At 37.9% G+C, this 22225-nt stretch overlaps 1 protein-coding gene across 1 annotated transcript in view; it reads right to left on the minus strand.

Moving 5' to 3' along the window:
- Window positions 1-570: 570 nt before the first annotated feature.
- Window positions 571-22225, minus strand: part of ahcyl2b (adenosylhomocysteinase like 2b) — a 39720-nt gene continuing 18065 nt past the window's right edge. Inside the window, exons 2-17 of the mRNA XM_067490049.1 lie at window positions 17401-17509; window positions 13442-13585; window positions 12862-12962; window positions 12645-12747; window positions 12374-12468; window positions 11813-11919; window positions 11268-11384; window positions 11075-11138; window positions 9444-9532; window positions 9281-9351; window positions 7472-7566; window positions 6682-6780; window positions 6015-6083; window positions 5829-5907; window positions 5048-5168; window positions 571-4066 (exon numbers count right to left, since the gene is read on the minus strand). Of these exons, the coding sequence (XP_067346150.1) occupies window positions 4060-4066; window positions 5048-5168; window positions 5829-5907; window positions 6015-6083; window positions 6682-6780; window positions 7472-7566; window positions 9281-9351; window positions 9444-9532; window positions 11075-11138; window positions 11268-11384; window positions 11813-11919; window positions 12374-12468; window positions 12645-12747; window positions 12862-12962; window positions 13442-13585; window positions 17401-17509 (1470 nt within the window). The 3' untranslated portion in view covers window positions 571-4059. The remainder of the gene's footprint in view (window positions 4067-5047; window positions 5169-5828; window positions 5908-6014; window positions 6084-6681; window positions 6781-7471; window positions 7567-9280; window positions 9352-9443; window positions 9533-11074; window positions 11139-11267; window positions 11385-11812; window positions 11920-12373; window positions 12469-12644; window positions 12748-12861; window positions 12963-13441; window positions 13586-17400; window positions 17510-22225) is intronic.

Genomic DNA, 22225 nt, shown 5'->3' on the forward strand with positions numbered 1-22225 from the left:
AGTACACAAAAATGGTAGCCGTTAATAATGCAGCCCCTTAAAATTGCTTTGAACTAAGAAATAATCTGAAACTGACACTAATTCCTATTTATGACTTAAAATATTTTCCTAAAATTGACCTCTTCTGTAACTTTTTATGTCAGAACTTGTTAAATATTTTACCTCTTTAAAGCACAGAAATGTATGTAATACATACATATACATACATATGTATGTATGCTTGATTTGTACTTGACATTTGTCCATGTCTCAATCCTAGTTTGTATTGTTCTGAATAACATCCTATTTTGTATCAAACTGCACATTTAACCCAGGAGCATTGGTGTGAAAAGAATAAATAAAGGCTTGTCGCCAACTAAACTCTGTTGATGGTAGAGATGTCCCGGTCTGATGGCACAGATGAGATCACTACATGTGACAGACTTGAGCAGCTGCGCATGTGGGCTCCCCTCCCTCCCCAGCGAACACCCCACTACACATATCAATCCACTATGGCCTCTGAATGGAACAACAAACATATAGAGGCAGATACCCAGTATGACAGTACAAATCAAAAGATACACACAAAAGTTACAATTTTTACAACTTTATTAAGATTACAGAATGTTTTAATTATTGCTCATCTACCATTATCACTTGCAATATTTAAACATAAGTTTTTTTCTTTATTAGACAACTTAAACATGTTCGAGAATGTTGCCAATTTGCACTGTATGAGGATTTACAACAATAAATACAGGAGTTGATTCTTTTTTTTTTTTAACCTTCCTATACTTTTAAAGGTTGTCATATGTGTATATAGTATGTATATACATATACGATGCTGGTGTCTTCCCCCCTTCCCCCACCCACCCATGTGTCGGTCAGCTTACCACTGACTAAGCGAATAAAGAAAGGTTTCTGCCCCTAACGCACAGGCTAGGATCCTGAGGCAGCTGTTAATGAAGAGACCATGGCCTACAAAAAAGGATGTATACTAACACTGAAAGACAATTCTCACACACACCTCAGCTTTTCCTCAAGAGGTCATACTTCACACTTTCAAAAAATAAAAATAAAACTTAAGACAGGTTTAAGAACCAGACTGCACAACAGATCACACCACTAATAGAAGGTATTTGGAAAAGCACAGAGAGAAATGCACAGTGTGACATGTAGGTTGTGTGGGCTGTGACACAGTGCAGGATCATGTCATTAAATGGTTTGCAAAGTGGGATGCAGTTCGTTTATGTGTAGGTTTCTCATAACTTAAAAATTTGAATTTCTATTGAACATATTTTTATCAGATATAAAGAAATCGTTTGATACTGTGGAAGAATGGTTTACTTCACACCCTTGCAAAGAGATGAAAAAAATTGATATCACTGTGTTAAGACTATGCATTCAGTCAGGTGCAAAAGTGCCCCCTTTTTCCATCAACATAATATTTAATGCACAATTACCTATTACAAATCTATCTTCATAAGAAATGATTTAAAGTAAATAATTTATCGAGGATGTAAACCTTGTTACTTTTTAAATTTGTATTACTAGTATTTATACACTACTTGAACATTTTTGTTATTTCTGGTGATGAAATAACATTTGTAATAGCTCAGTGTACATTGTTATTGTACTATCTTTTGTGTTAAGTTTGCACCCCCACATACAATTTTAGTATAAGGGGATGCATACTTAACCCTAAACTTACCATAATAATGTTACACATAGCACAAATGTTCTTTCATGATCAGAAGTAACAAAAATGCTAAAGGAGTTTTAAAAAAACAGCAAAAAAAATAAATTAAATGTATTTTCATTTCTGACTAAGAAATATTTGAGAGCTAATTGTGCATTAAAGAAATTATAAAAATTGATAGTAAAATTTTGCTCTTTCAAAATAAGGGAGTATCAAGGGTACTACTGGAGCCAGCAGGTGGGTAGTTTAGCTTAAAAATGAGACAGGGGAAAAGAAATAGCATCAATTACCAGCAATTCGACAGCTTACTGACTGGAATAACTAAGTCAGGTTGCTGTTTTATGAGCAAATATGTTCTAGATTATTTCTTGCTGAGCTTCCTGTAAAATAAAAATAAAACTGTTGTTTTTACACATATTTTACCACGGTTAAAATATTTATTGTTGGTGACCTTTACTAGTAACCTTTAACTAGTGATGAGCAAGGCTAACTGTTTTCAGCTAACCTGGCTTGCACTTTAAATTTAGCATAGAGACAAAAAGGATATCAACCTTCTCAACTGACACTAAGAAAACAAATATGCATGAAATATTTCCACGGTTAAAGTTAATGTATGACCATCACCATACATATTTGACTGGTAATGCTATTGTGCCATTTCCAGCAGTTAAAAATGATAAAATTTTCTTTGCATACAGTAGATTAGACATGCTGCTATCGTACTCTGTGAGAGTAGAGCTGGCATCATCTCCTAGCAGACTAGCAGACTGATTACAGGCTGAAGTGCAGAGCTGGTATAGCATCCGGATGCACTTGGCTGTCAGATGAAATGACTGTCAGTTCTTTCTAATTTCCCCTGTCATATCAGCCGGAGAAAACAGTGTAGCTTATTCTAGCGGATGGATCTGAGCCTTTTGGTCAGGAATATGTGAAAATCCCTTTAAAGGAGAACGCACACACATTTAAAAAGAAGGTAGTGTTCACGTTTTCCTTGAATGGAAAAAAAAATTAAAATCGGAGTCAATTTTATGGTTAACCTGAACCCTTTGACTCCGAGTACCAAAAAGCTGTATTGTGTCTGGTTAAGTACAGTAAATCTAAACAGCACCATACTTTTCAAAAAGGACCTGACTGAAGAAATATGTGTACCAGAGTGCGAACAACTTGTTGCTCATTTGGTTTTTCTGTAAATATTTTGTCACAGTATTAAAAATTAGGGTTTAAGTACTTTTATTATACATATCATTAAAACATGTAATTGCTTATCTTCATGACATATGTAGTCTTTTTCCCCAAAGCTATGATATCAGATGATGCAGGAGAGAAAAATCTGCAATATAAATATCTAAAATATACAGTATACCCCTCTGACAACCTGTCATGCTTCAAATACAGTATAAGCATTCTCACTAAAGGAGAAGACTAAATGAAAGGTCAGCTCTCACTAGCTTGAAATACTGGCGTCATGTGAGCACCTGAAAACAAATAAGAAGCAGCCAATGACATAATTTCACTGTGGGTTTGAGTGACAGGTGGGAAAAGCCTATCACAATCCAGTCCTACTACCCAAAAAGAGCCAAAATAAAAATAAAAAAAAGAGAAAGCTTTGACAAATTACAGAGGGCCTGTCCAAAGGGACAGACTGCATAATAAAAAATGTTTAAAAACAGACACAATGGTGAAACTCAAAGAAACAAACGATGAAATAAAAGACATGATATGATTGGACCCTGAGATCCCGCCTAACCCCCCTCCGATTATATCTAACCCCGCCCTTGCAAGTATAACACAAGAGAAAACATAATCACAAGTAGAAAAGACAACATCCAAAAAATAAAAAGGAAAAGAAAAAAGTCACTAAATCTCAAATGGTAATCTTCATTGTTTTAAATCAAGGTTTTTTATATGCTATATATCTTTTAAGTGTCAATAATTTCTTCTTTAATAGTTAAACAATAAAAGATCTGGCAATTGAAAGAGAGGATGGAGGATTTACAGCTCGACACACAAATGAGTATCTAAAGATAAAGAGATAATGTTGGCGATTTGAGAAACAGGAATCGAACATCTCTCAGAAAAAGATGTCAAGGGAGCTAGCTGGATTCTAATGGCAGGTGCAGCTCCAGAAAAGGTATTGTTAGTACTGTTGTCAAGCATGAATAAATAAAATGACTGCCATAAGTGAAGGGAGGACCCCAACCCTCCGCCTCTCTTGACCTCCAGGTTCAGTCAGTGCTCCTCTCCCTCCCCCCAAATATAAAGCAGGTGTGTTGATTTTTCTGTCCGTCCTTCCTCCTGTCCTCCGCTTCACCCTCCGTGAGTCTGTGCCATTCATGGAGATACTAACATTGGTACTTCCTCAGTCCAGCCCCCGCACTGATTTAATACCTTTAAAAGACAACAAATTATGATAATAGATCAAGAAGACATTCAGCCATTTATAACATTATGCAGGTTGTTTCCAGGTAAGCCGTTGTTAGCACTACCTGTTTACACACTATACAATGTTTTGCACATACAAACACCGCAGCAACATGTCCAAAGAAGTTGGGCAGTTCTGTTTGCAGTTTGTGTGAATGAGGCAATGTTTGCTATTTAGTATTTAACCTGAAAGTACAGCTGATAGCTCTTGATGTATGTCACTCAAAACCACAAACAAGAGCCTTGTTATGGCACTAGAGAAGAGGTGTCTCTGGGCAAGACACTGAACCCATAACAGCCCATTCCCATCGCCAGCTGTGCAGTGCCGGTCCAAGCCTGGTAGAAACCGGCGTAAAAACTGCCAAATCAACATGCGGACAATGATCCGGTGTGGCGACACTGAACTCACGGGATAAGCCGAAAGGACAAAAAATTCAAATTTGTTGAGATACATAGCGTGGACCAAAGTAGTGGACAGACATTAGATGTTAGCATGACTAACGAATAAGTACAGTTATTAAGCTCCAAAGCTGACAAATGTCCCCCCAGTTCTGTAATCCCAATCATGCAGTGCACAAATTTTGACATTTTTTTGCTTTGTAGGATTATATCTCTCTAACCAGCTACAGGCTAGTAAATGGTAAATGGTCTTCACTTATATAGCGCTTTTCTACCTATTGGCACTCAAAGCGTTTACATTGCTTCTCATTCACCCATTCGCACTCACAATCACACACACTCACACACCAATGGGGAAGCTGCTCTACAGCTGGCCAAGACTCAGCGGGAGAAACCAAGCTGGGGTTCAGTGTCTTGCTCAAGGACAATTTGACAAGTGACTGGAGGAGCCGGGGATCAAACTAACAACTGTGGAGTTGTTGGACTACTGTTCTACCTCCTGCACCACAGTCGCCCAAAATAAGAATGTTTGCTGAGGTGTTTTCATACCTGTAGTAGTTTGGCTTAAAGGGCCCATTCTTATTCAAGCCCAGATACTTGGCCTGTTCATCACTCAGCTCTGTAAGATGTGCATCAAATGTAGGGAGGTGAAGACTGGCCACATATTCATCTGGAAGACAACAGAGAGGAAGAGTATGTTAACATTCACCAGAGTGTTGGGCCTGATTCATCTTTTAAATGAGGAAAGCAAGAAAAGTAGCAGGAAGGTTCTAGGATTCATCATCTCTTCTTGTCTTTTTTCAACTCTACACAGAATACTGTCATCTATCTTAAGCTTTACCCTCCTCATCTTTCTTAATCTCAGCCGTGGAATTGAAAGGATGACCTACATTTGGCTCACTTTTTCTTTATTATCAATGTGTGCTTCCCTGGCACAAAGTAGGCTAAGAAATGTGATGGGCAACACTGAAGACATGCTATCCTGTTGGCTACACATACAATCATGCATGTATGTGCACAAACACACAGGACCTATTCCACTGTGAATAGCTGGCTATTCAGTGAGACTACACTGAACAGATGAGAGCAACTGTGATGTCTATAGAGATAAATGTAACATGACTCCAGGCTCTCTGCTGGGGCAAAAACAAACCATAATCATTTCCTGTTCATCTCCTTGCTTGGTGACGACTTAAGTACCAAACAAGTTTATCATCTCCTTGGCCTGTGTTGTTATCTAACTCACAACTCTACTTATGGTTTCTGTTCAATTTTATCATAGTATACTAAGTTTCATCAAGTTTTCTTGCTTAGCATATTTTTAACTTACCCATCTTCTTGGGCAGCAGGTACACATCCTGTTTGTAGCGTCCCTCGGGGGCATTGTACAGTTCTATCAAAGCCAGAGCCTGGGCAGGGACACAAGTGTTTACTTGCATTTGCAATGCACAACCTTAGAATCAAAACAAAACTACAAAGATTTAAATGGAAAAGAAAATAATCCACTGTTTTGCACCTGGGTAGTGGCGGTGATAGACAGCACGAAAGTGGGCACAGTGGAACAACTGAGGTTCAGCAGACGACCCTGGACAAAGAAAAGTCATAACGTTACTAGAGTACATCATACAAAAAAGCAGAAGGTTTTTAATTCCAGTGGCCTCCATTAAACAGTTGCTGTTTAAAACCACCATCATACCAGTTAATCGTTTTTAAATTTTAATAGTAGCTTAATGGGATGCTGTAGAATTTTACGTAATTTAAATTCAAAGCTTTTTCTAGCTACACTGCAGTCAGTGAATTGGGGAGATCCCAAGGGCTGCAGCAAATGAGTTTGTATGTATAAATGAAATACTGCAGGAGGATGAGAAACAGAGAAAAGCTGTGTGTTTTACTCTGAAGAGGTGATAGTGGTGATAGTGAATTTTTTACCTCACTGTGGATCAAAATTTTATTTATTTGAAATATGCTGAAATATAATGGCAGTATGTATTATCTGGAATGTTTTAAATTTAAATTTGAGACATTTCTGGGACAAAAAACTATTTGGGTTTAAAACTTTTGGAACTATGCACAGTTGTGTGTGTGCATGTGGCTTTAAATGTTAATGGGTTTGATATCATGATTACTAGTCCTGAAATTATGGCTGTTATGTCACTAAAAAGGTGCCTGTGTACAGTATATACCTCAGCCAGCAGCACTATCCTCTTGCCATCAGGCCAGATGACGTGGTCCACCTGAGAGCGTACTCTCTCCCAGGTCAGTTCAGGAGTCCGCAGGCTTGCCTACAACACCGACCAAGCATGAAGACAAATTATTGGTTTCTTGTAGCCTTTTCTCTCATGAACTCATTTCTCTATTTTGGAACTATCAGCCACCTATCATGGGCCAATGTCGACAAAATATGCTTATTCAGGACTCAAGAATTTTAAGAAATTTGCCACAACTTCTCATGTCTAAACGACTTTCTTCCTTCACCATTCATTCTGATTCCTGCCTTCCTTTCATTCATCTCATATGGTTTTGGTTTCTCTGTTTAATAGGTGATAAAGTCAGAGCACTATATCTCTCATGTACTAACAGGACTAATAAGATACCGTGTGTAAATAAATACAAACTGATTATCAGCCACAGTGCCCTGAAAATGAGAAATGCTCTACTTGGTTTGAGACTCATTACTAGCAGTTTGTTGAAGCCTTGTTGTGACAACAGCAGAATTTTCACAGAAAACAGTTACTATGACAACATTGAACACTAGGACACTTTGCTTTGATTTGTTTTGACCATTTTTGATTGATAATCTTGCACTTGATAATATTTCTTTCAGCTACTAAATATCTTGTCAGCTAAAAGAATGACACTTGAACTGAACCTGAAATTCAACAAATGTGGTTTTAACATTGCTTCAGTTAAAAAGGTGAAAACAAAATGGATAAATAAATACATGCATTTAGTTTGTGCTAGTTTTGAACTGACCACATCGATCTCAGTGTTGGAGTGTCCCATATTACAGACGATGCAGCCGTTCTTCATGCGGTCCAGGTACTCTCTCACCACCACATTCTTATTGCCTGGTTTAGGCAGGGGAAGGAATACATTTTTAAAAAAGTTCAAATAAACAAAGAGCAAGACAGTGTGTTGCAAACAATTACTTTGTAACTCTGTGCAGATTTAAACCAAATGTATTGATGCTAACAAGCTGAAAGTAAATTGCAATTAGGATCAAAAACCAAGTGTGAAACTGTGGACTGACTGTCTTTACTGAACTAGATTTCATTACAACTTCTTTGAATATTTAAGCATAGTTAAATCTGAACACGCAAACAGGCTATGCTCACATTACATGCTGAAGTGGCCCAAATCTTTTTGCCCTAAATTGACTCAGACCAGATTCTTTCATACAGGTGTGGATAAGAACAATCAATTTTGTTTTCTCCAACTGAGATCTGGGCCACTTTCCCATGTGGTCTTAGATCTGATCCATATCTGACGTCTGACAGTTTGGCTGGTTTCAAACGGTCAGATCAGAAATTCTTTTTTTTTTTTTTAAACTTTTACCTCAATGAGATTACAATTCAATAAAAGAAGAAGATCAGCAACAGATATAGAGGTAAATAAAGGGATGAGGAAGTTTGAGATTTGATATGGAGAGGCTTCTTTTATTGTAACCCAATATTTTTTTTTGAAAACTTTATATACAGTGCATTTCCACTTTTTGTTATGTTACAGCCTTATTCCAAAATGGATCAAATTATTTCCCTGAAAATTCGATAAACAATATACCATAACGACAATGTGAAAGAAGTTTGTTTGAAATCTTTGAAAATTTCGGAAACAAAAAGTTAAGCGCTGGGAATACTTTCTGGATACACTTACAGGTTATAGTAAAATAATAAAAATTAGTTTGAAAGTTTGCATCCTCCGTAACGAATTAAAAGTGAACTTTAATTTCTTATTAAAGAACATTTATACTAGCTTAATGGCTTTAAATGTTATGTTAATGAACTGAAATTCTGATAATTTTTCTATTTCAATATAGAATAAGTGCAAACTCTTGCACCCAATATGATAATATGGCTTTAATTCTTAATGCTAAGCCACATAAAACCGATATTTTTGGCATTACACGATTGACTTGAGTAATGATTGTGGACTTTGATCATTGTAGTCAGAATTATCAATCTCATGACTGAGACTGTTTAATATTTAAACCAAATGATAGCTTATTTCGCCCTCGTTTCTCTTCAGCAACATTAATAATTGTGTTGGGGATCCAACAAGCTTTCTGAATATTTGCTGCAAGAACTTTACAGATTTACGTGACCATATTTTGTCACAGCACTTTTTAATCTATATTTTGGAAAATCTTTTACAATTTGCATGTGTCTTACCTAATTACCTCTCCTGTTGAACTGCGCTTTCAAGTAAGCTAAAGACAGCTTGCCAGCAGTATTAGCTAATGAAGCAGAGAAACAAGCAATTCTCTGCTCTAATTAAGTGTTCAGGACAACTGAGCTGCTGGGCTGAGAACTTCATTACTAATGTCTGAATATTTGTTGGGTCAGCCCGAACCTTTTTATTTCACATAATCTATGTTGGTGTTCTCCCTGTGTAATAACTGCATTTATTTACAATTGTGGATTATGTCCAGACAAAAAAGCCAACATGACAAATCCCTGTTGAGCTGCTGTGAGGCAATTAGTCAGCAAACTCACGGTTACAATGCAGAAGTGCTTTGAATTTTAACTAAGACAGAGCAAATAACAAGAGAGATGCCAAACCAACCTGTGCATGTGATGACAATGTCCACCTGTCTGATAACTTCATTCAGCTTCACCAGTCGGAAGCCATCCATGCTGCGATTAGGAAAAAGGAACATGCTGAACAAGGTGAATGCTATGTCAGCACAAGCACAGAGCCACAACAAACTCAGCAAGTAGAGTCTTACCAGGCCTGCAGGGCACAGATGGGGTCTATCTCTGTGACATAGACTATAGATCCCATTGCTTTGAGGGCAGCACAGCACCCTTTTCCAACCTATGGAATATAAACATACACCTCACACATGGCATACAGTATGTCAAGAGGTAAAACAATTTTAGTGTCATGTCACATGCTGTCCAGGCTGATGAAGACTACCTGAATTTACTCATGGCTAGTCCAAGACTGTAAAGGTGCAGTACACTACTACAACCCCAATTTAAAAAAGCTGGGATGATGTGTAAAACTTAAACAAAAACAGAATGCAATGATTTGCAAATCTCATCAACCCATATTTTATTCACAATAGAAATGAAACAACATATCAGATGTTCATACAGACATTTTACCTTTTCATGGATAACATTAGCTCATTTTAAATTTGATGGAAGCAACACATCTCAAAAATCTTGGAACAGGGGCAGTAAAAGGCTGGAAAGGCCTTTGACAACTAATTAGGTTAATTGGTCAGTAACATGACTAGTTATAAAAGGAGCATTTCAGAGAGGCAGAGCCTATTGAATGTAAAGATTGGCAGAGTTCACCGGTGAAAAATGTTTCTCAATGTAAAACTGCAAAGACTTTGAAGATCCCACCATCTACACTATATAATATCATCAAAAGATTCAGAGGATCAGGGGGAATCTCTGTGGCAAGTGACAAGGCCAAAGGTCAAAACTGGATGCGCATGATCTTCAGGACCTCAGGAGGCACTGCATTAAAAACAGGCCTGATTCTCTACTGGACATCACTGCATGGCCTCAGGAACACTTCAAGAAATCACTGTGAACACAGTTAGCCGTGCAATCCACAAATGTTACTTAAAGCTGTATCATGCAAAGAAGACGCCATATGTGAACACAATCCAGTCACTGTGTTCTGAGGCAAAATGGAAAACTGTTCCTATGATATAGGCAGTTTACATATCTGGAAAGGCACCATCGATGCTGAAAAGTATATAGTGGTTTTAGAGCAACGTATGCTCCCATCCAGACAACGTCTCTTTCAGGGAAGGTTGTGCATATTTCAGCAAGACAATGCTAAACCACATACTGCATCCATCACAACAGCTTTCCAGAAGAAGAATCCGTGTGCTGAACTGGCCTGCCTGCAGTTCAGACCTTTCACCAATAGAAAACATTTGGCTCATCATAAAATAAACCACGAGTCCTAGGACTTTGCCACCAAATTCAAAATGAGCTAATATTTTCCATAAAATGGTAAAATGTCTCAGTTTCAACATCTGATTGCAAATCATAGTATTCTGATTTTTTTTTAGGTTTTACACATCGTCCCAACTTTTTTTGAATCGGTATGTCTTATTCAGGCTCTAACTTAAAACCAGAGCGCCACTTCCTAATAGACTAGAAATATATACATTGTCATATGTGAGGTCTATACTTCAGATTTAAAAAACTTGTATCTTTTAACATTCATACAAAAACTATGTATGCCAGTAGAGTAAGTATAACCTGTCAACAAGTAGTAAGCCTCTGCAACAGTCATTAGGAGTTTCTAGTAGTAAAAACCAGATCCAAGACTATAATCTCTCTGTGAGTTAGTGTTTTGTAAGCGGCTGTATTGGTGTGCCAGCTTTACCTCTCCATATCCACAGACTACCACCTGTTTGCCTCCAAACATGACATCAGTTGTCCTCTTCAGGCTGAGGGCAGAAACACATTTATTCCATTAGCAACCATTTCATTTATTCAGCGTGGGTTCACCTCCCTTGCAACACTTATGTTCAAACAACAAATATCCTAATTGGGTGAAACAGGAGACAGTTTGATACCCATCTAAGATGGACTCCCTGCAGCAGTAGAGGTTATCAAACTTCTGCTTGGTCACAGAGTCGTTGACATTCATGGCAGGGACACACAGCTTTCCTGCCTTGGACAGCTGGTACAACCTAAACACAAGAAAACATACACGAAACACAATAAAACTATAAATAACAAGAAAGTGAATCACTCCTTGATAAATGTTTAAAATGCAAATGAACACACATACAAAAGAAATACATTTTGTGGTTTAATCATTCCTCAGTCATTTTCAAATTCCTCAGTCATTTATACTTTAATGATAAGCAAATAATTTACTATTCTACGTATAATTTTTTCCTTACATGTACAATGTCTCATCTGCTAACTTGTGAGCATTTTCACCACTAGATGGTGATGTTATCACACCACAATCTGGGTTAGTGTGAAAATACACTTGTATGTTCTGTAATTCCTAAATTTAAAATGATGATTAATGTTCTAATGTGCTTATGTGCCTAATGTGATATTTTTGACAAGAAACTACTACTACTACTAGGACAACAATATATCACACCTGTGCACACCAGTGACACTCTCCTCTACGATGCCCTTGATCTTCTTGAACATGTTGGGGTATTTTTTATAGATCCAGTGAGTCAGGTCTCCACCATCATCCAATATCTGACAGATGATCAGAGATGGAGAGTGGAAGTAGGAGAAAGATGGATAAGAAAAAGGTTGTGGAAAGAAAAACTGACTTTGCTTCATATTTAAAACAATCTCAAAACTGTAGATGAAACATTTTAATTTAATTTAATTTTATTTAAAATTAGGAAATCTCTTGAACTACATACTTTAAGTGGATTCCAATAAAAGTATTTAAATAATTATTTCCAAGGTTAATTTTCTGGATGAAAATTCAAAAGGAAATGTCAGAAAGCTGACACATATTTCACCTATTTGCTGTGGTTGATTCCACAGTAGAAATCTACCTAGTATCACATTAAAACAGACTCACTGCATTTAGAAACATGTTACTGTCTGATAAAAATAGCATATGTAGAATAGCGTATGCACATTCAACAGGGACCGAAGGATAGAATTAAGTTGTTTTTTTAGAATGTAGGTGAGCTACCATGTTGGGCTGCCAGCCTTCCACATTGACACAGCGATCGATGCACCACCAGAAGTCGTCTTCTGACTCACCCTTCCATGCAAAAACACTGAAACCTAAATGGGAAGTGTTTCATTTATAGCAGATTAAGAGTAAACAGATGGAGAGCATGAAACAAAAGGGACAGTCTGTGAGTATTTTTAAGGGTATAAGACTGAAGTGGAAAGGAAAAATGTCTTTCTCTCTCACACAAACACACACAAACACACACACACTCTCTCAAGAGTGTCACCTCTCTCTGCCAGGGCAGCTGCCACTTCATTCTGGGTGGAGTATATGTTGCACGCTGCCCATCTGCACTGAGCTCCCAAAGCAGACAGAGTCTCCATCAGCACCTGAGGAGGCAAAACAAGGTGTAGAGTTTGAGTTTCTGTTGTAGCTGCCGACGTGACACTGCGTTAATGCGTCATGGGCTGTGTGACATTTGTGTCTTTGTACTTTCAACTCACAGCAGTCTGAGCAGTGATGTGGGTGCAGCCTACCACCTTGGCACCAGCAAGGGGCTTCTCCCCCTGGGCTCGCTTTCGCAGAGCCATCAGGGCTGGCATTTCTAAAAGTCGTTAAGAAAAACACAAACAGGTAAACACTAGTACGTAGACACAAGAATCAGCAGATGAGTTATGGAATTCCCATCATTTAATCCTTCTAATACGTCATTGCAAATCCGTTGAATAATCCTGAAGAATGAGTTGCTAATGCTAAGAATATAATGTCTGTGTGTAATTGTTTGTGTGTGTGTCCCACAGGGTTTAGCTGACACTGTATATTCAGTGAAGTAATTAGGTAATAATAGGAACAATGTGTTTGTTTTCAATTGTGGTTTTACTTGCTGTGGTAGGGGACATATGGCAGCACAGCAGGGTAGACAACCTAGCACGCTTGCACACACACAGACACACTATGAATCAATATCAAATTTGGTTACAATTTGTGCTGCATTTGGATGCAACCATGGCGGACTGACTTGCATTAACCCCTGAAACCATCCTTTCCTTAATTAAAAAAAAAAAAATTTAAAATAGTTTCTACCTTGCTCAGCAATTTCAATCTCTCTGCGTCCAAAGTCGGCCTGTTTGATGTTTTTGATGCAGAAATCTCCGTTGCCCTTTGAGTTCTTCTGCTGTTTGTCCCGAGGAGATGTCTCATCATCAGAGCTGTCTGTGTATGAAGCCGCTAAAAACACAGAATGGTATCGTCAGTACATCACACAAACAAAAGCAAAATATTTCCAGTATGATCTTTTGGCACTTAAAGTGTATATGTTGTCAAGTGCAACAAAGAAAACATATGTTCTCATATATTAGGAGTTTCCAGAACATTAAAAAATTATTATTTGATCACAGACTAAGTCTTTAAGAGAACCTTTAGTATGTCGAGCAAGGAGTTGTCAAAAAAATGAGATGTATGTAAATGTTAACACGTGGCATGTAAATACATATTTAATGAACATTTGACATCAGCTGCTGTGAAGCCTGTGCATTTGGTTTGTAAGATTTTCTCGATGAATGTTTTTTTCTATTACTTTCATCTACGTATTTATGGGAAGTGCATGTTTATTTAGAGTTGGACTAAACGCTGCATCCAGTGGATCTAGTACACTACTCATACTGTGGATATACACTTATACAGTAACTTCAAAGTCAAAAAATGTGATTGTGAATTATTTACTTGGAGTTTTCTTCTTTTCTAAAATATGTTTTAATAAACAATAACACATATATTTACAAAGTATAAAGCACGGCAAACATGCATCTAGAGATGTGCACAGGATGGTACTACTGCCGCCTTTTTATGTCAACAATAAAACTTTAGATTATGTTTATTAAAAATATTTATAAAGTGGATTTGTTTTCCACAGTTTTCTTTTATCCACAGCTTTTGGGTTTCATAGTGCAGGACAAACAACATGCCATTGGTTTCTTCACTGTGAATAAAACCTGCACTTTTCCCTAACCCCACAATTTAACTTTGGTAAGCCAGGGCTTTAGCGTAGCAGCAAGTTATTTGATTATAAAAAAAAACTTTTTCTTGAACAAAGAAATTCCTATATTGCAAACAGACTCTCCAATATAGGAATCCAATACAAAGTAAAAGCAGAACAAATGCATTTAAACTCTAGTATATTAAGTATCAGTCAAGCATGCCTCAGTGCCTGAAACCAGCACCATGCCATTTCTGAGGTTTAGAATGACTCACTGCACAGGTGTGGGCCCTTTCCTGTGTAGAGCAGGTACATGGTGCCAGTATCATTCCTACCACTCTTTCTGAATGACTGTGGACCATTATCAGGTAAGACTTGGTACCTTGCCAGCACTGTAAGTTAAAGAACATCCTGTACTTTGCCAGGAGAGGAAAGGCCTAATAAGAAAAAAGGGTACGGTAATAATCCATATTTATTGTTAGGGAAAAAAATCCTGAAATGTCCTATCCATGCTGACAGGTTGGGGGATAATTTAAGCTTAAAAGATCTTGGGGCCACAGGGTTAAGCGTACTGATAGAATATTGGAACAATGCCAACCACAGTATGCAGGTAATCAAAAGGTTTTTACAATAAATTCCTCTTGGGGAATAAAGTCCAGGAAGATTTATTAGGTCTTAGTCAAACACTGAAAGGTTGTCTTTTATGCCTCCGTAATTATTTTGTCTCAGTTTTATGCTTCTTATTTCAAAGTTTTTCCAGACTAAAAATTATTCTAATTACAAAGTACATTGCAGCTAACTTGACAATAAAGCAAATACATTTGTCACACAGCTACACTTTCACAACAAATGAAATTACTCTGTAGATAGGTAAATGCACTTTTAGACTGGAAATAAATTTGTATCAAAATCTGAACAACATCTATCCTTAAAGTAGTCTTGGGAAAAGTACTAGTAGGTTGTTCATTGAGTCCTCTGCACTGTGGGAACCATCAGAGAAATAAGAAGCACTCCGGTGAGGGAATTATGGAAGAAGACAGGGAATTGGGTTGGGGACATGGTGGGTGTAGCATAGCACAGAGTTCAAATAGGGGGCTGTAGGGTAGCAAAAGTCTGAAAATATGCTTATTACTGGCAGCAAATACAACATTTCCCATTTTAACATCAGTTTATCACAGGTCAAGTGCTCACATCATGTTACAATATACAGGAAAAAATATCTGGAGAAGAAGATTCTTAGGCGCTAGCATGATTTAGTTCTGAGCTTTTAAGAGAAAGCAAGACTTGATCAATGAGCCTCCCAACATGAAGTTGCTAATGCAGCACACAACACATCCAAAGGAAAGGAGGTCAAAAGGTTGACTACTCAGGTAACATAAAGGAACAGTTTGACATTTTGGAAAATGCAGTCAAAACTCAAATGGTTGACTGGAAACCTCATGGTTTTGTATGGATTGAAATAGAGGTTCACAGATTGAATCAGGCTGCAAGAGGTACACGGATTCCAGTGTGCTTTGGTTGCAATTATGGTTCGTTGTGTTGATACCTTTAAAATATATTTTTCTAATATGTTATCAAGGTTATTGACAACATATTTAAAATTTTACTCTCACGATAAATTTCAAGTTATTCTTTAATCAACGATGGTAACCAACTCTGAACTAAATGAGTATGTAACTGCTGCTGCTCTAACATCACCTACATACTTACACTGGTGGTGTTGTGTTTCACCACTCTTGTTCTGTTTGTGGGCTGTGTTAGGTACCCCTGGTTGAAGACACAAACATGTTGATCGTGCAACTCTATAGCAATATGGTGATACGATCACTTGATTTGTATAATGCAGGCTGCTTAAGCCTCATTTAGGTACAGATAAACCTTTGAATATATTTTTGTGCAAATGAATGCCCCTGGCTTTTGTTCCCTATCACTTAAAGTAAGAAGCACTTGTTTAATGAGCAGAATAAACAGTAAACATAAGGAGCCAACGAAAAACCTGTTTAAAAGTTCATCACCAGACAATTGTTTGAAGACACTTGAAAAATTGTGAACACAAAAAAACAAAAGCTTTGGGATGGCTTGGAGGGAGAGTTTTTGTTCTTTTTGGACAGACCAAAACTATCCATTTCCCCTTCTGTGTTTTTGCTAAGATAAGCTAACGTAACTATCTCCTGACTTTATATTTCACCAGCTTAAGAGCCATACCAGTCTTCTCTATTCACTGTCAGCAAAAAAGCCATCAGAAACTTTTCCTATAAATGCCGAACTATTTCTTTACAGCAGGTCTCTTGAACGGCTCCATTGGACATCCAACTGAGGCAGCACAGAGGATATACTGTAGTAGTATCTCTGCAGGAATAGAGTGTAAAAGAGGATATAGGGTTGCTATGGAAACACATTTGAACAGGGCCTCAAAAGAAATATGCATATCAACTAAACATGCACCATTTGTCTGTGTAAGACTTTGACAGCTCAACATTGTCATTTGTCTGGTTGAGTTACCTTAAGTAGGTCTATAGTTTTCTTTGTTTTTCTGCAGTCACTAATAAACCCACTTCCTACATCCACTTCACCCTCAGTTACGCATTTAATAACAGCTGTAAATGAACAACCAAAGCAACCTTCAATTTCAACACACATAACATAAATGCTGCATAGAAAGCACAAGTTTCCATCGCATAAACAGATGTTTATCTTCTCCAACTTAATCATCTCTAACCATTCAGTTGTAAATAGCCCTAGGGAATTGGGTCTCCCATGCCATGACATCCAATACTTCCCAGCTACCTTTCTCATCTCTTCTTCTCCAACAGACCACCAGCAGCTAATCCCCACAGAGCCCACAGCTGCACATGAATTGCAATGTCAGAAGTGTGAGAATGAGACCCAGAGAGACGAGTACATAGGTGATGGATAGGGTCAGCCAACCGTTCGTCCAGGTGGAAGACTTGCATTATCTTTGGTGTTATAAATAAAATGTTTTGGTATCTGCTGGCATGTCTGAAAAGTAAGTAGTGGGCAGTAAGTGTGTGTGCGTGTGTGTGTGTGTGTGTGTGTGTATTGCTACCGGAGCTGTAGCTGTCTGTGGAGGACTGAGAGATGGAGCGGGACAGAGAGCGCCGGCCAATCTTGGAGGGACGCTTGTTGAACTCTTGTTTCTGGTCGGCAAACTGGATCTACGCAGTGGAGAGAGGGAGAGAGAGGAAATCAGATTTTAACAACTTCTATTGTCATAAGGAATTTTAAAGAACTGATATCAAAATACTGTAACATTTGCACCTTCTAAATGAGCACTATGCTCTATACATTGTATAAACACAAACAGTTGTAATAGCATAACCATCCTAGCTAATGTAACATTTTAAAGGACATTGACTAAATTTCTTGTTAAGTCAGGTCACGTTAGGTTATTGTAAGAACAGCTTCTTTTAATAAAACAGAAATTACATGTTAAGGACCAAGTAAAGCACATTCTCCAAGAGATACCACCAACTTTGAGTTAATTCTGACTTTAACAGACAAAGATGATAATGAGGCTGTTATCGCCCAGTAACAAAGCCACACAATTTAAGACACTCCAAGGGTGGGATATGTTGGCTGCTTAACTGACCATGAATCTTTAACTGTGTGAAAGTTTCCACTATTACATCACAGTCACTAGCCTGGCGCATCATAACTCCTGTACTGATAATATTACATATTACCAATGGCTGACTTATTCCTATAATAAACCCATGTTGCAAGAACAAAGCAGGCTAGTGGGAGTCTGTGCAGTGAATCATAAAAACACGAAATCTTTGTGCTCTCTTTTTTGTGAGAAGTTGTTGAATAATCCAGAAATCAGTCTAACAGTCCCGTTCAGTTCAGTTCTTTTCAAAAAGACTGTCCTTGGGTGTAAATCATGAAAATATTTTTAGCTTTTTATCAGAGAAGTTACAAAGCAGTGCGTGTGTGTATCACATTACATGTCTCAAATAGCGTTGGCATGTCTTTTTCCCCCTCACTCCTTCCTAAAACAAATGGCACAGGCCAATCAAAATGTAGAATCATGACAATAAAACTGAAAAAGACATCTTTCAACAAACCATATTACGCAGAAACTAGAAACTCACATTAACATAATAGGTAACAGCTGGCTCTTTTCCTGTCTGCCCTTGCTCCTCACCTTTTCAAATGGCCTTCTTTTTCTCTTTTAGCATTGCCACCTGTGTGTGGGTTTTTGCGTGAGGTTGTGTGATGAAGCTACAAGTATAGCATGTGCCCTTATACATTATTGAGGGCCTCACCTTTGGAGGTCTGATTATGTCATAGGCTTCCCCTCTCTGCCTCTTTCTGGCCTCCGCTATTTACACAATCCAGTCTAAACTGGCCTGACTATGTGCTCCCAAACAATGCAATGAATTGTTCCCCCCTCCTTAGATTTTCACCTCCCTCTCCCAGAAAAGTGAATGCAAGCTTGACCCAGCTTAGGCATTGTAAAAAGGGATGGAAACCTGCTCTAAGGTGATCATTGAATTCTTTATTTTTTTAAAATAAGCAGCAATAGGATTAAAGTTTGATGCAATTCTGTTGGAAAAAATGATGACTTTACAAGTGCTCAGAGGTGCACTGAAGGAGTGAGGGTCTATTTTGAAGGTCAGGAACAGAGGATCGAGGGGCTTAGATGTTTTTTGAGACAGGATTACCAAAGGTTAGCTCAGGTGGTGCAGACTGAAAGAATGACACAGTTTTCAATACGTTACTCATTCCAGTGTGTCAGTAAATAGTATTTTTATAATAATTCAACATAACTGATCACCGAGTAATCATCACAGATGTTGTAATGCAATATAATGTAAATGCAAATGCAAGATTTCTCATGTCACCGTGCTTTTTTGTAGGAGAAACACTAAAGTATGTCAGGGACAGAAATGTAATACACTCTCATCTACCTTGTAGAAGTGAAGTTGATTAAAATAAGAAAGTTAGAGAAACATGAGCTGCTAATACAACAAAAATGATTTTACAGTTACTGAAATTCAGAGGCTCACTCTTAAATCTTATGTAATACAGTTCAATGCAGGCAATGATAACAAATCATGGAGACAGTAACACTCTGCTCCTGTACTAGTATATTAGAGTGCTACGCACTCTACATGAGATCTACATGACTCAGCAACACATCAAAGGTCATTTTCCAAAACACCGGCAGCTGTTTTGGAAAAAAAAATGATGTGGAGTTGATTCAATCTGTCTTTCAACTCTGAAAGATACTGAACACACACACATATCTGTTCAAACTATTCTTCTTCTGAATCATTGGCTTTCCTATGATAGTTTCCACTTTTTAATTTCTGTGAACATTTATGACATTCTCTCTGACTCTCTAACCTTGCCAGGCACTCCCTTACATTATGAATGGTGACTGATTGGGAGGCTAATGACATGTGAATAATGAATGTAAACTCAATACTGGGACACATGGGAGCTCATCCAAGACTGCCACCGTGCGCCTGTGTTTCACAGCTAAAACAGAGCAGGGAACCCAGAATAGGGGTTTCTCAAACTTAAATCTGAAGTGAAACATAGTTATGAGAATATGAGAATACTGCTACTGTTGAGAGAATACTACATAGATGATATGGGATTTTGGGAGTGAAGCAAGCGAAGGCAAGTTAATGGTGTTAGCAGAAATTACTTGATAACATTACAAGTGTTTTACACTAGCAGTGCAAAACAAATGCCTGTGCAAAGCTGGTAAGAGCTGCTTATGTTGCTGATCAACTATTACAATTGAGTTTAATCTGTCCATTAATCCATCTATTCATCCATCCATCACCTTAACTGATTGTCCCGTTAGGGTTCATAGAGGTGCTGGAGATAATCCCAGCTGTCATTGCTAATTGACAAGTTGTTAATGTACCTCAAGGCTGAGAGAGACTTACACAGTCAAGACCATTCACATTTACATTCACATGGATAGGAAATTTCGCCAAATAACCTAACACGCATGTCTTTGGACTGTGGGAGGGGGAAACCTGGAGGAAACCCAAGGGGTAAACATGCAAACACGGAAAGGCTTGGTTAGTTTTACGGCGGTAGTGAGACACCATGGTTCAGAACAGGATAGGGGATCTCTGGCTGAACACAGTCAACAAGCTCAACGCCATGGGATCTGAGACAGAAGACAGGGAGAATGTCTGGGCTGGCCTGGGGAAAAACAGAAACCCCTCTGGGTAAGAGAAAAGGAATACAAACAGGCACAGATGTACTGTAGCAACATATGTGGTTATACTGTTTATTTATTGCAAGGGTAGCTCATCCTACTGACCTGGCAACATCCTCAATCAACATCCTCACAAATTAAAATTATTTCGATTTGATTAGGACCTCAGATTTAAAATTGTCAATCAAACATAGGTAAACTCTAAACCCTGAAACCTTTTGACCCTCACTAAGATGTGGGTAGAACAAAATAAGAACTACACACACACACACACACACACACACACACACACACACACACACACACACACACCACAGCAAAAACAATGCAATGAGGATGGATTTGGTTACAGCTTGTGTTTGTGTATGAAACTTGAGTCTCATATGGCAAAGAGGCTGCCTTTTCTGGTAAGATTGCTTTAATTCTACCTGGAAAACTGCAGGGTGGGGCTTTACCATTTCTGTGTATGTCTTGAAACAGTCAAGAGACCACACTAGTGCCCACTTCAAGATAATGGGACCTCTACTGCACCAAAGCCAAGATTGACATATTCAGTGATGTCACTGATGGACGAACCAACAAGAAACTCTTCTAGAAAATGTATTCCTAACAAAACACACATCATTGTGCATTTGTTTGGCTTGTGTTTAACCAGAGGTTAAATAAACATGCTTCCTGTTTTCCAGAAAGGTCTACCACATACTTAAAGTTATACAAACAGCACCTGACAAATGACCACAACAACAGTCGATTTATGTTGAGTGATAAACCGTCCTGTTTACGGCTGGACACAAGCAAAAATGTTCTGCTTGAAATTAAAGATCAGCAAGTATTCAAGGTTTAAAAAAAAGAAAAGCATTTTGACACATCCATATTTTCCAGTATTTCACAGGGTTAGAACTGAAATTAAGTAGTTCAATTATTGGACTACTAGATGCATTTTTTTGAAATCATTTTGATAACTAAGTAGTCATGGAAACCTTAATGAATTGGGGGAAGTTGCTTTTACTCTCTAACATAAAACTGAATACATTATGGTATTTATTCATATTTGGGACAAAACAACTACTTGGTGTAATTTTCTGCATTTTATACACATAACTATTATTGAAGGAAACAAACAAAGAAACAAACAATGGAATAATTGATAAAAAACAAGGCCATTAGTCAAATATTTTAGTAAGGCTTTGTAAGCATGATGAAATCTGTTGAAACTCTACATGTGTTGTATATGTATTTAGCTGTAACTACAGTATAGGGATATAAGCTGATATGTGATGCTAAAGATATACAGCTGTCTTCACAGCTGTGCTATCTGCAGGGTTTCCACTTCTCTGTATTTAAAAATTCCACTCTTAAACTTTACACTGGCCCCTGAACATTTTGGTTTCTCATAAAAAAAGTACCTGACTTAACAGTTAGGCAAAACTTGTATTTAAATCTCTGCATTGCTATATTTTTGCTTACACAGCTTGAATTTTTGAAGCCATTCCAGACTAAAAGAGATTCATTTTCTGTGCATTTCAGACCTGTTATGGAAAGAATTTGATCCTAATGAAACACAATGGTTCATGGGATGAAGCCGAGACCCCTGCAGCAACACAACACTGGCCCTCTTGAACTGAAGTCCTCTACTAGCCCCATACATGAAAACACATCCCCTGACCCTCACTATTGATAGTGGCTG

Source organism: Channa argus, chromosome 21 (genome assembly GCF_033026475.1).
Source record: "Channa argus isolate prfri chromosome 21, Channa argus male v1.0, whole genome shotgun sequence".
In the NCBI taxonomy this organism is placed as follows: domain Eukaryota; kingdom Metazoa; phylum Chordata; class Actinopteri; order Anabantiformes; family Channidae; genus Channa; species Channa argus.